We start from the raw sequence: 14,637 nt of genomic DNA on the forward strand, positions 1-14,637 counted from the left end.
AGTCAAGTAAAAATATCAAAAATGTAAAAATAGGGCCTATGTACAAAATCATCAACGAAATTATTGTCAAAAGTTAATTAGATAATAATAATAATAATAATAATAATAATAATAATAATGTGCGCTTTATAAATCTTATTATTAGGCCTATTTATTTTATTTATTTAAAAAAAAAAACATACTAAATACTTCTGTTAAGGTCCTATAAAAAGCCCCTCCAACCCCTGATTAAAACCTCACTTTTAAAAGCGAATGGAAAGAATAACAATTATGCATGACTCATGGATCTTGTCTGTTCACTTTTCTAAGTGAGGTACGTATTTTCAGGACCAAAACCGAGAAAAAACGCAAATGTTTATACATTTTGTAACCATCTCAGAAACCACTAGATCGATTTTATGGGTGCAGCGGTTATCAGAGGCTAAATTTATTGTAAAAAAAATATACTGAACGTTGTTAAAATTGAAGCGTGTATACTTATTAGGCAAATATTTTTACAAACTCAAAAGTGCACAATTTCTACTATAAACGATTTATTCCTTTTGTACGGTATATTATTATGACCCGTACGTATAATTATACTAGTGTTTAATATTATCAACATACATAGGATTACTGTTTTTCCTAATTTCAAAAAATGAGAGTTAGTCAATTGAATTTTATATAGCCATAAACAATAATTATACAGCCTTTGACACGGACATGTCTATCTATTTCAATTTAGTGATACCAAAAGTTTACAAACTCCAATGTTACGTTGACGCAATCTCGCAATGACGTCATAATAATCAGTGGCGGATTCAAGTGGGGCGGCCGAGCCGACACTAAATTTTTCAAAATTATTTTTTAAAAATGGAAAAAACAAAGGAAAATTATAATTAGAATTTAGGTCTGAGAGTGCCATTTCCGGCAATGTAGAGGTGTCATAATCATAAATTTCTCCTCGTATCTCCCTAGTCCTGTTTGATCGTAAAGTAGTTTGATAGTGCAGACAAAGCCTAAGTTTATTTTATTTGTTTTTCATGGTTCGAATTTTGAATACGTCACAAGCTAATCAGTAGATAATAAATCATTATTTTTATGAATGTTAGTTTGTACGAAATATATTTATTATATTAATTATGACCCACCATCCTTTTTTTTCCGAAATTTAAAAGTGGAGAAAAATGAAAATTATTTTCAAATTCAGTCTGAGAGTGCCATTTCCGACCAACTAGAGAGGTACCATAATCATAAATTTTCTTACCTCAGCCTTAACCATGGTGGGGCTGAGGTGGTCTACACTCTCCATCTGTGAAAGTCACTCTCTGGGCCCAGCTCTATTTCAAATTACTGGATACGCCACTGGATATTTTGAAAATTTCGTATGGAAATAAATGTTAATTGCATTGCTTAAAATCAATTAAAAAGCTATAGGCGCCAGAGCTTCCGGGCCCCCTGGTCCAAAACCAAGGCTTGGGCCTACTGCCCAAGGCTTTATTTTTCATTTCGTTATCCCCCCCCCCCACACTTTCAACCACGGGTCGACGCCCTTGGGTGTCACAAAGGTTTCCCTTTAGACCCTCGAGTCCTGTATTTTACGGTACTACTCAAAAAAACGTATTAAAAAATAATAATAATCAATATTAATTGTAATATAAAAAATTCAAACGATCATTAGCCTATATACACGATAAGAAATAAATTGATAATAATTCTTATTATATATTTGGCGTTATTTAATTTTTTTTTAATCGTAATTTAATGCTAAACAGCATAAAGCAGTAAAAGTTCAACCAACCGGAGCTTCCGTTCACACATCAATCGATCTCCGGAGATATTGATAACCCACGTGTCTATGCCAGGCCGTGTACTCAATCACCCATTGGGCCATTTCTGATGCACAATTAAACATATCACTATACATATGCTGTAATTATATTAGAAAATGAGCTTACTAAGAAATTATTTAAAAAATAATTGTTTCAACATAAACGAGATTAAAATTGCAATAGGAGATATTGCATGCGAATGAACTATCTGCTTGATTTAGAACACACGTTACAGTACCGCAATAATAACCAGAAACCCTCGTAGGATTACATGGCCGCTTATTGAGGCAGGTGAAACGAGGCAACTGAAGGAAATTCGGGATGAAAAAAAATGAGGGTCCTTGTTGGGTTTGGTGAGGGAGTGGGAGGGGGTGGCTTTCCAACTCTTTATAGTGGAACTTAAGCCAGCACAGGGTTCGACCCCCTCCTGATCCGCCGCCAATGCGTATATCAGTAATAGAGGGACCACCAACTTTAAGTGTTATAGTACCAAACTTTTCAGAAATTTAGTTTTAATTGATTAATTGTTAAATTGATTTTATATTTGTTTTTTATAACTTGGATGCACCAACAGAGAAGATATCCTGTCCAGTGCAACTGTAGGCCTACTAAAATAAATCCGAATAAAGCTCAGGGCCTTCGGAACGTTTTTCAATATGTGTGTGTGTGTGTGGGGGGAGGGGGCTCACTCTTTATTTTCTTGCATTTCTTTCCGATGATACAAAAATCTGCATAGACATTATATATGTTCTGCCAAAAAGTAGGGACTCCCAGTTCCGCCGGCCATGATTGTGATTCTGAATTTGAAAGAGTTTGTTTTTAAATGACAATTAGTGAGTTCACTCACTCTAGAGAAACTGAGAGAACCAGGCGTTGAAGAGAGCCAATGAGAATAAGAGCCGCCACATGACGCCTTGATCCACCGTTACTACTAGAATTCTAGGATAAAAGGTTTTAGATAAATAATGTGAAAGATTCTACAACTTGCTCTTCTACGTAGTAATAGAACCACCCAGTTTCCCAGCATGGCTCAGCACGTGTGAGAAGGGAATCTGTCAACATTTCGGTGCCCTACCTGTGTAATTATAAACGGCCGTTCATTGCACCTGACACGGCCTACCTCCATCATTCATAGCTATTGCGAAATACTTTAGTGTTTTACGATGAAGGCCTAAAGTAAGCTCCCAAGTTTGCATGTAATTCATTTTCTTGCCGAATGATACAAGAATTATTATTTACATTACAAAAGAGGAAATTTTAATATTTAGGATACAGGGGTGTACCACGTATTCTATCACAGACCTACTACAAACAGACAATGTGTACATACGGAAAGTCCCCACCACCCCCCGCCCTCGTTTTTTCACAGGGGGAGGAGATTTCAGAGCAGTCTCACGCCTACAAATTTTTGCCTAACTCGGAATCTCTGTCCGTATTGAAAAATTCTATAATATTTTGCGCAATCCTGGGGTCTATGCCCAAGAACTATTTACTCTAGAAAGGGATGGTTTTTTTTAAATGCCATCTTAAATTTTTTAACAGAAAAAAGATATAACATTTCATACAAATACTATATATTACAATATAACAGCATACTGAACACGTTAACAGCATACTGAACACGAATCATACTATACCATTACTAGATACATTGTATAATTACATTGCGCCTAGGCCTATATGAAATGGCTGCTTTTTGCTTTAAATGCTTTTTATCTTTTTATTGTTGATCGTTATCGTCATAGTGTAAACAGGCCTTAAGATATTTTTTTTTACAATCTCTGGGACGTAATTTTTCCAATCCAAGGTTTCCAAAACCTAACCCTGCGTTCCAAGCCCTGATGATCACAGATAATTGTTAAACGATGTTTCAGAAGTATAGCTGTAGGCCTACTGTATACCATCTGTAGTTTAGGCATCTTCTTTAAATGAAGCGCATACTGAACAGTGGTGGCACCAGTGGGGCTGGGAGCTATAGCCCCCCCCCCCACCCCCCGTCGGGGAAGACGATAAATTTTGTCGGGGAACAAACAAATAAAAATAAATATTTACATGTAATATTCGTTTAGCCACCATATTGTTTGTGTTAACTTTTCATCACAACAACAACAACAATAGCAATAACTATAACAATAATAATAATAATATTAATAATTCAATGAGACTAATTAAAAATAATTTGCGTTCTGTTATGGCAAATGCTCATTTAGATAGCCTCATGATGGTTGGAATACATCGTGATAGGTGAAGCAATCTCGACCATGGCAGCGTGGTTGACAGATTTCATGCAAAACTTCCAAAATATAGAATTTCACTTTCAAGAATGAGGATTTGATAATAAATTAGATGGTTACATTGCATACTCTTTGTTTCTTGCTTTATTCAAAATGTTTTGGTTTTGGAAGCTGATTTCAACATTAGAAAGCTGACGCCACCACTGATGCTGAACTATCGAAGAGAATGATAAAATTATGAAGTCAATGACAATATCGATTTCGCAACGACCGTCTTTCAGAACCTGGGTCTTTTTGCTTCATTGAGGAAATATGAAAAAGCAATTGAATTACAATGGTATATAATGTTTCATAGTGTCTTGCTAAAGGCAACAATACGCTTTAGAAACAGCATAGAATACAATGTTTACACATTTAAACTGTCGAACATTCGACACAGCGCACACCCATGGTTTTCTCTGAGAACACTGCATGTGACGCTGACAAAACACTGAAGTATTGTGTGGTCTTGAAACTTAACGTCGAGATGAAATCAAACACGTAAAACTTGTTCCAAGAAACGACAAACGACCCACCGTCTAAAGTTTAGTAATGTAAATGTCGATTGTTCAAGTGTGTTTATTAAACAGAAATTAGTAGAGGTGATTATTTACGTCAATTAAATGTGAAACTACATAGTTTCTGTGAACAATGAGCTACTGTCTTCAGACCATTATTCGGTAGTGCGCCCCCTCTTATTTTATTTCGCAAGAACAGGGCTCAAAGCCTCTAGTTTCGAAATGTAAATGCCTTAAAAATAACTTGCAGATAATTTTTATTTGTTCTGTTCTCAAAGCCTCTAATTTTCGAAATGTAAATACCTTAAAAATAACTTGCAGATAATTTTTATTTGTTCTGTTTTTGGGTAAATAATAACAAAAAAGCAATAGGCCTACATCCCCAATCCATAAATCCTAATGGTAACCAAAGAAACTACGAAAGAAACTAAATCGAAAACACTCTAGAGCAGGGGAACCATGACACCATCCCACCGCTGTGTCCCATATATGCTCTCATATTGTGTATTATAACTATATTATATATATATATATATATGTATATATATATATATATATATACATTTATATATACATATACATATACATATATATAATTATATATATGTGTGTGTGTGTGTGTGTGAGGAAGGGGAGGTGTGTGCGTGTGTGTGTGTGTGTGTGTGTGTGTGTGGGTGTGTGTGTGTGGGTAGGTGTGTGTGAGTGTGGGGAGGGTGTGTAATAAAGTACGGTACGTAGGTGGTATTTGGTTAGCCAAACGTTTATTGACAATGACAACAACATACAGTATTACGGGCGTAACACTTTTTATCCAAAGTTATGCTAGAAAGATCTCGTTGTATGTTCATAATAAAATTAAGGCTACCACCTACGTGTTTTATTATTACATCCATTTGACAATAGGTGGATAGGTGAGGCGAGGTGATATTATGCTCAAAATATCTTGCATGAGAACGGCACAACAATGCTATATAGCTTAATAATATAATGTAGGCCTATACGGTATAGGAATAAAATTGAAGAGTATTGAATAATTATAGGTCAAATTAACAGCTGGGAGGATCCAGAAATTGTCTGACTGGGGAGCCCAATAGGTAGTTCACACCCACCTCAGCCCCAACCATGGCTAAGCAAATTTTAAGAATAAGGGCTCCTCTAGACGTTCGGAAATGGCACTCTCAGACGGTCAAAAAGCTTTTTCAAATTAAAATTGTTGATTTCAGGGAAACATTATGTTGTTATGTATCAACAAAGCCCTTTTGGATCAGTGTTCTATGGGGTGATGACCATATGGGTAGGGCATCGAAAGGGCGTCGGTGTCCCTGCGGACCACCACACGAGAGTGCATAAGCGTTACGCCACTGAGCATAGATATGTTAGCTGTTCTACTGGGTACTATATTACATTCCGTAAAAAATGGATTAATAAAAACCCTTTTTCACCCTGATTTATGAAATCGGGAAAATCGGCGTCGGGGATATAGCGTTGTGTTCGTCGTCAATCAATTGAAAATTAGTGAGTGTTTCAAGCTCTCTTTTCGCCCACTGTTTGATCCGCCATGGCACTTAACTTATTGGTACACTTACTTTGTTCCCTCTTTCTTCTCTTTAACTATTTTCCATTTTTTCTCCCTCTTTTTCTTTTTTATTTTTGGCGGGATTGACGTGCCCCTCCTTCCCCACACTTGATCCGCCCCTAAACCAGAGTAATCAATTCAATAACATTACTACAAGTAACTTCTACGTTGGCCTATTATAGCGTACTACTGCTACTGCTCAACAGAATAGACAAGAGTTATTAAATCAATATCCTTGTCACGTAGGCCTTTACGTAGCCTATGTTTGGTATTGATGATTAACAAACGCGAGGGTTATTAATCACTGTATTATGTTTAATCTATGACTAATTATTAGTGTAAACATTCTTTGAATAGACTTAATCTACCTTAGTTAGCAACCATAGATTAATTATAAATATGAGTATTTTTTATGCATCCTTTATTTCGAACATCTTTAATCCGTAAATATAAACAAGTAAATCGCTTACACGGATGCAAGACCGCCCGTAAAATAATTTTTATATGGTTCATTTTTTTTTTACAAAGAACTATTTACAACAACACTTGAGGATTTCGTGTATGGGGAAAGCAGATATCCAAGAAAATTGGATTATAAATGATAGTGAGTTAATGGAAGGTCTCGTTATTTTTGTTTCTGATGACATGATGTCACGGATCCAGTCGAACAATGGAAGTTCAATAAAATAAAAAAAAAGATAACTATAGAAATCCTATGATTGTATATGGCTAAGAATGTATGGCTAAAATCAAAGACGAAACTTGTGACAAATTTCAATAAATCCGGTGAGTTGTATTTGATAGAAACATTTATGATTGTTTAATAATTACTAGGAAAAACTGGGTATCCGCATAAAAAAGAAGTGACAGATTGTACGAATACCGAGAATAACAAAGAATAGGAACGTAGGTACAAAATGGAAGTATTTCGAGGTAGGTTACTTGTAAACCTAACCCTAACCTGAGTAATCTTCCACTTATTATTGTATAATACTACAGTACTACTAATAATATATAGAGAGATTTCGCAACCTTACGTGATAACGAATACGTCATCTTCATCAGTAGTCATTCGTACCATTTTTAACTGTATACATATAACGAGAATATGATCGTCGATTTATTTAAAAGTCGTAGGGATCTCCACGGTAACAGGTATGCTACCGGGATTGATTGACTAAAAATATTATGACGTTTACCTCCCTAGTTTACGAAAGCTTGCGAAACCTCCCTAATAAATACTAAAGATTTAAACTTACAGCCTTTGGGGTTTAACGAAAGTGCTAGCAGCAGAAAAAATCAATTCGGCGCTTATTTCAACTTTGCTCAAATTTAAAAATCATTAAGATCTCAACTTTTTCTAAGGACTCTAAATTTGTAATATATTGGGGCAGTCTGTGTCTTCGTTCCCTTGTTTTGTGCCTTGTGTCTTGTCGCCTGTATGCCTAAATTCTTCACTGTTTGGGCTCTGCCTCTCCCTTGCGCATGTTATTCTTTTGAATTTATTTTACCATTTGTCTAGGGAGTGATTATATGTTTCCTTTTATTCATTCGCAATCTCAATTTATACGTATTTTATATTTGATATACTGTATAGATTTTTGATATTTAAAATGAACAGTGATCTTTAATAAAAAAAATAATAATAAAATACAAATAATAGAAATTATATCAATACAACAAAGATAATGATAATGACAACGATAAATGCAATGATAATTATGGTAATATTGATATTTACAATAATTAAAATATCTATAATAATAATAATTGATTGATTGATTGGTTGACTTATCCACTTACTTTTGTATCCTTATACTGTATAATGATAGGCTATTACTACTTATAATAGTATAATAATAATAATAATAATAATAATAATAATAACAATGACAATATTAGAGATAATGATGCATAAATACAATGATAATGATATTGACGTTTAAAATAATTATAATATTTATACAATAATATTGATAGATTGATTGATTGATGGATTGATTTATTGTTTGATTAAAATATAGGCCTACAGTGAACCCTTCATGTTCATAGACCTACGCCAAGTATTTGGGCAAAGACATATAAGTTAGATCAAGTTCTCATAATATTAACACATTGTGTGTGTGTGTGTTTTAATAAAAGAAACAACATGGTAGTGTACATCAGATATCTAATGATTTAACCCCGTTCTCGTTTTCCTCGTTGCCTTGCTTTTATTGGGTAGACTATGCGTAAGACAGTATGCTTAGATGAAAATAACCTACTAATTCTTGAATTATTGTAGTAGTTAAAATTTTAATTTTTCATCCTACCAGACTTCATAAAAATATGATACATTATATTTATTGATTGAGAATGTTGTTTTTTTTTAATTATTTTTATTTTTCTTACACATTTCCTACGCAAGTCGTGACTTATGCCCCGCCCACTTTTAGCAACCAATCAGTGGAGCCGTCGTTTAGTATAAAATCTAAGATTTGCCTCTCAATATGAGTTCGGTTAAAGAAGATTTTCTTTGGCATTCGATTTTGATACGAAGACTGAATCAACATCCACTGTAAGTAAACAATTTCCTGACTTCTTTTATCAGAATTCTAAGGACATACTTTAATCATTGGTAACATATTAGCCTCGTTCAATTTAACTGCACACTAGACAACCTTGATAGGCCTAAACATCAATTGTTATAAACTTAATACAGTTACAGTACACTATTTTGAAATAAAATTTACAGCAATTGTATACCTACGATTTTTGGATCTTATTACTTATATCATAGGCTATACAGGCATATATTTGCCGTTATTTCGATTCATGTTTTACATTAAATACTATTTTTTACTATACTTTGAAAATCGCTTTATCGGATCCCGTATTTAATTTTCTCAATTATACACTACTCGACTAGCCTATAGCCTTTATAATATTCCCATTAAACTTCAATACATGAACCGTATCATAATCGTTTGACCCCCGAAACTGCTATGTTCTTGGACATTGTTTGAAGTAGAGAAGCTAGAGAATAAACATTGTCCACCCGAGCGTCCTAATTGAAAACTCGATTCCCAAAAGCCATTTATTTTTTCGTTGGCTCATACTTTATCAGTACTTTTTTTAGTAAACCTACAGTATATAACATGAATATGTGAAATTTAAGATATTATGAAATTCGTATGTATTAAATCAAATATATGTATTTCCTAACTAAAATTGAGGATTGCAGCTCATTCTAATCGTTTAAAAATGGAACAATATCTTAAATATATTCAAATGTTTTGAATATAAATTATAGAAACAGTCTGTCATTTTGACAATGTCAGTGTTGTATGTTATCATTCATACTGTCAAACTAAATATTTTAATTGATAAAAATTCCAAAGACAAGGCTAAGCCTATTATTATGAAGCATGTATGAAGGGAATTTATAGGTTGCGTATTCACTAGGCAATCCTTTCGCTTTTTGTTGATCAAGTCCCATTCAGAAATCAGAACGGAAGTAACTGTGATGTTCTTATGTTTGCAATGAAAACGATTCATGATTATGCAATTATGATCTGGAGCTATAAATAGAGGGTCTCTAGGCGTCTAGGTTTAATAGATAAAGCAACCAATTATTTGACAACAAAACAGTGTTTTACATTGTTTTGCATCATGGCATGTAGACATTTTTATTTATTTGTTTGTATTTGCCGTTATAAATCACCAAGGGTATTGTATGACATATTTACATGAGCTACACAATAGTGAATAGCTCGAATCTGCTCGAATGAACTCGTCATCACAATAGCAACACGACAAGGCTTGTTACTAAAATGACGTCACCCGTATTAATAGAACGTCACCCGTATTAATAGAACGGTAGTATATTGAGCCTTATAATACAGTATGAGACCTTATCAAGGAGATCATTTTAAGACTACAGCTTGTGCGGCTTACATATCCAAGGTATCTAAATCCTACATGTATTCAATTGACATTAGTTTATAGAATAATAATACCTGTAATAAAATAATTGTGTAATACGCCAAACAGTGTAATACGCCAAACAGTGTAAACGCTAAAGTTGATCGTTTAACCAGGGAGATGTAAACATCTCCCTGGTTTAACCATTTTCTTTCTCAATGTTTTAACACAGACTTACGATTATATCATTAATATCAGGAAACAGTGCTGTTCCCTGTTAATATAAATGCCGAATCCTTTTTGTACAATCGCGTGTGCATACGTTCTGATAATTCGCAAACATTTTCATAAAGGTTATAATATTGTATTTTTTATTTTTCAGAAAGCAGCACAGATAAAAATGGCCTCAATTCGTTTATTGTTTCTGTCGTTTGCACTGATTATGATAATCGTGACAACTTCCGCAAGACCCATGAACAGTGGGAATTTTTTGCGACAACGACGTGGCGTAGAACTTTCTGGTGAGTAAAAGTTTTCTTGTATTTCCCTCCCCTCTTCTTCGCTCCTTTTTGAATATCTGAGCCCTCATCCCATTTCCGTTTCTCTATTTTTTTTCTCTTGCCTTATTTGTCTCCTCTCACCATCTGTCGTAATCCCCATCTCTTTCCTCTTCCTCTCTCTCCTCTGTTGGTGTTCTTTCTTTTTCTCTTCATCACTCCCATTCCCTCATCTTCATCTTCTCAGTTTTCCTCGTTTATCTTTACTTTTTTTCTTTCATCTCTCCCTCCTTCCCTCTTATTTTCACTTTCTCTTCATCATCCACCTCCCTTCCTACAATCGAAATAGTAATCTATTGATCCTACTAGAACATGAAAGAACGGAAACAATGTTTTAATTTCGTAATATGTGTGATGAAATTTGTGATGATCTATCATATTTATTCATATCATTAATTTCTGCATCAGTTTCAACTGTGAAGTATTACACATCATAGTGAAATTTATCGTTTGGGTGTATTGCGAATAATTATGAATATCATAAAATTTTAATATTTTAATTCACAAGTGCATTTATATTATTTTTTAAGATTCAGACATGAAAACGTAACGTTAATGTTTTGTTTTTTTTTTTTTTGTTGTTGTTCTTGTTTCTTAGATATGATTAGAGAAGTAAATGAATCTAACCGCCAGAAAAGATCTCAAAGATCTCGTGGAAACATGGTATTGTCTCTAGACTATCTACTAAAGGCCTTAGAGAAAACACAGCGTGAACAAACAGCCGAAAGTCAACGAAATTTAATGGATGCAATCGGACGGTAGAATCTTATATATAGGCCCTTGTATTTTGTTTGTTGCAGCTCCTATATTTATTTGACATTCAGTCTGTACTTAAAGATGAGAGACCGAAATGTGATTTCGTTGCCATCCTAATATAGAGGAACACAAATCAAATCACTGCATCCGAGCAGTTAACAAACATCATGATAGACCAGTGCGTCAGTGCGGCAACACCATTGTCTTTGTTAACCATCACGTTCGGACAATTGGCGTAAATGAGAGGTGAGCGTAAACCCCTCTAAACGATCGATTTGCTCAGAAGTGGGAGTATTTCATAATTTTGTGAAATAATTTTTGAAATGTAACGGAACGACAAGTTATGCTAACGGATAATTTGTGTACACCACGTGAACAAATCGGATAGCATAGAAAACCCAAGAAGGAGGATGTCTAATCATCCTTTTTCTCAGTATTCATTATTTTTTAACATTTTGTTGTAAAACATTGTTTAAAATGCATAAGCATTCCTATATGTATGATAATATGCCTACATTAAAATGAAAATCATTGGGTAATTTATTTTCTTAATGATGAAGTGTAGTATTCCAGTTAATAGCTGTAGACTTTTAAATATCTGTGCAATATTTGATATTTATTTTTGACATATGTATAGTAAATTATTTATTAGAGGCTTATTGAAGGACAATTGGACATTCCTTATGCGATGCAGGGTATATAATATAATAATAATGTACTATATATTATAGTTTATTAGGGCAGGCTACACCTATAGTTCTGTAATTTCGCAACAGAAATATTTAGGGAGTGTTTTAAACGTAAATGAAAGTGAAAAAGTGTGTCACAATTTGACGCAATACCATTACTTTGACAGAGTACGTTCTAGCGCACGGTCAACGCTGTGTTTCGACCATGTTGTGTACCGCATTAGAATCATGTTTTGACTACTAAATTTGAACAGGTGTCATGATACCAGATAATAAAGCGTTCAATCCATAATCAAGGATGCAACAACATGTATCTGTGCAGTTATAATTGCTTTAATATTAGGACAGATGTATTTCGTTTTATATAAATATTGCCTTTTGTTTCGTGGGAAGCAGGGTAGGGTCGTCACAATACAACCAACTGTTTATTCATGCTTTAAAAAAAAATTATAAAAAATACGGTACACCATGTATTACTCATATAATATATTACTTTACTAGTTTAAATAATCCAGCAACGCTTTCGTACAACCAAGATGTAGATACGAATTTGATTACGACATTATCATTATATTATCATAATAAAAATTGAGAAAATATATAAGTATATATGTGGTATTATTTTTGTTTGTGTGCGCAAATGTTTTAGACATTTCTAGATGGTTTTAAAAAGCTTAAGTGTTAGTAATAGAGGTTATTCGCTCCATATTTATTTTTAAATAAATCATTAGCACTCTATAAATACATGTAAAGTATCAAACATAATACTGCACGTGCAATATAATATAGAACGTCGAATCTGCTAATTGTTGACTGACTCGGCCTTCCATACCTTATGCTGGTTTCGCACACACGCAAAGTTGGGAGGAAATTAGCGCATACATATAAGACGATTTTAGATAGGCCTATGTATTACTGTAGCATTATATACTACAGAACACGTTCATGATCGTGCAACTGCTCTCAGTTGAGGGCTCTTATGCTAGGCTAATTAGGTTCACACGTTGTAACAACGGGAAAAACTGCTGAACTTTCCCTAGCATCACGTGTAACATTATTGATGTCTCGTGTGTATCAGACTTAGTTTCATAATGAGGCCTAGGAAGTACAGTCGTTTTTTTCAGTATAATCCTGGTTTTGGTAGGATACAAACAAGGACCTTAGGATGAAAAAAGCCACTACCAAATATCAGTTCCCGGCACTACGATGAGGTGAATTCTTAAGAAAGGTCGTAGTCACTAAACACACATGTTCTGTCCCTTTCAATATACAGAAGTATAATATACATAAGGTCAAACCTTATGTCTACACATGCCTACTGTATTCTCAAAATCAATACTATTACACACGTACACCATTATAATATTAACACTGTAATACAGTAATAATAATAATAATAATAATAATAATGATAATAATAATACTAATAAATAATAATAATGATAATAATAATGATAATAATAATAAATAATAATAACAATAATAATAATAATAATAATAATAAATAATAATAATAATAATAATAAAAGTAATGATAATAATGATAATAAATATGAAACTGAATGATAATGCGTATTAAATTGAATTGATGATTAGGCTATACAGAAGGTGAAAGTATGACAGCTACATCCGCTCAACATAACAGTATAAAAAGCACATTGGCCCCACGTTCACGGATACACTACGGTACATCAGCCTATGTAAACTTGAGGCGTAGGTCTATAAGCATAATATTGCCGGTAAATATTAACTCATACGCCTAGATTATTTTGAATACATGTGTATAAAGCCATATAAGCTTTGGCAAAATTTGTTATCTTTCGCACTGATGATGAGAATCGTTTTCTCGAAACATGTTTGCTATACGATCGGGCTCAATGAGTCCGCGATCACGATTAAAGTCTATTACTTGCTTTATAAAGTGCCTTGTGGTGTTTTACTTATACGAAATTTTGGTGGCATTATTTATGACCTATCTGAATAATAATAATAATAATAATAATAATAATAATAATAATAATAATAGTAATAGGCCTAATAATAATAATAATAATAATAATAGGCCTAATTATAATATATTATTATTACTATTATTATTATTATTATTATTTATATTATTAATATTATTATTATTATTATTATTATTAATATTATTATGCTAATAATAATAATAACGGGATGTGCAATGTCTGTAGAAACAGAGAAAACCATATCGCAATGCTATTAGGCCCTATATCATCACATGATTGGAAACGTGGGTGAATTGTATATTTAAATTATTAATCATACTAATGCCAGAGGCATGTGTACATAATCTACGGAAAGCCGTAAGACCAATCCATTCATTAGTCAATTCTCTGTCCTAATAGCTTGTAGGTTACACTATTCATAAAATATTGTAACATGTCCAACGTGATTAAATAAGTTACTAGCAAAGCTAAGTTGTGTATCAAACGAATGCTCCGACGAGAATACTCGAATTCCAAGAGAGTTATAGCCTAAAAGATAAATATTAATTTAGGCATTTGGAACACATGAGATATCACTAATGTAA

At 33.4% G+C, this 14,637-nt stretch overlaps 1 protein-coding gene across 2 annotated transcripts; it reads left to right on the forward strand.

Annotated features, from left to right (window-relative positions):
* Window positions 1–6,949: 6,949 nt before the first annotated feature.
* LOC117123185 lies at window positions 6,950–12,684 on the forward strand. Of its 2 annotated transcripts, XR_004447818.1 has the most exons (4): window positions 6,950–6,964; window positions 8,586–8,735; window positions 10,464–10,602; window positions 11,237–12,684. XR_004447818.1 is itself a non-coding variant. In XM_033269034.1 (3 exons), exons 1-3 carry the CDS (start codon window positions 10,064–10,066, stop codon window positions 11,398–11,400), a joined length of 363 nt encoding a protein of 120 aa, XP_033124925.1. In that variant the 5' UTR covers window positions 10,034–10,063; the 3' UTR covers window positions 11,401–12,684. The 2 variants fall into 2 exon arrangements, 1 of the variants encoding a protein (XP_033124925.1); XM_033269034.1 differs by lacking the exons at window positions 6,950–6,964; window positions 8,586–8,735 and adding an exon at window positions 10,034–10,123.
* The last annotated feature ends 1,953 nt before the right edge of the window (window positions 12,685–14,637 follow it).

This window comes from Anneissia japonica, unplaced genomic scaffold (genome assembly GCF_011630105.1).
Source record: "Anneissia japonica isolate Jap-2015-1 unplaced genomic scaffold, ASM1163010v1 scaffold560_len657749_cov147, whole genome shotgun sequence".
Classification (NCBI taxonomy): domain Eukaryota; kingdom Metazoa; phylum Echinodermata; class Crinoidea; order Comatulida; family Comatulidae; genus Anneissia; species Anneissia japonica.

What these genes read in the sequence shown, in the direction of transcription:
- LOC117123185 (XM_033269034.1), top strand. Translation starts at nt 10,064, where the DNA reads ATGAGACCTTATCAAGGAGATCATTTTAAGACTACAGCTTGTGCGGCT. An exon ending in GTGCGGCTTACATATCCAAG is followed by an intron (nt 10,124 to 10,463) that starts GTATCTAAATCC and finishes TTTATTTTTCAG; the next exon opens with AAAGCAGCACAGATAAAAAT. An exon ending in ACGTGGCGTAGAACTTTCTG is followed by an intron (nt 10,603 to 11,236) that starts GTGAGTAAAAGT and finishes CTTGTTTCTTAG; the next exon opens with ATATGATTAGAGAAGTAAAT.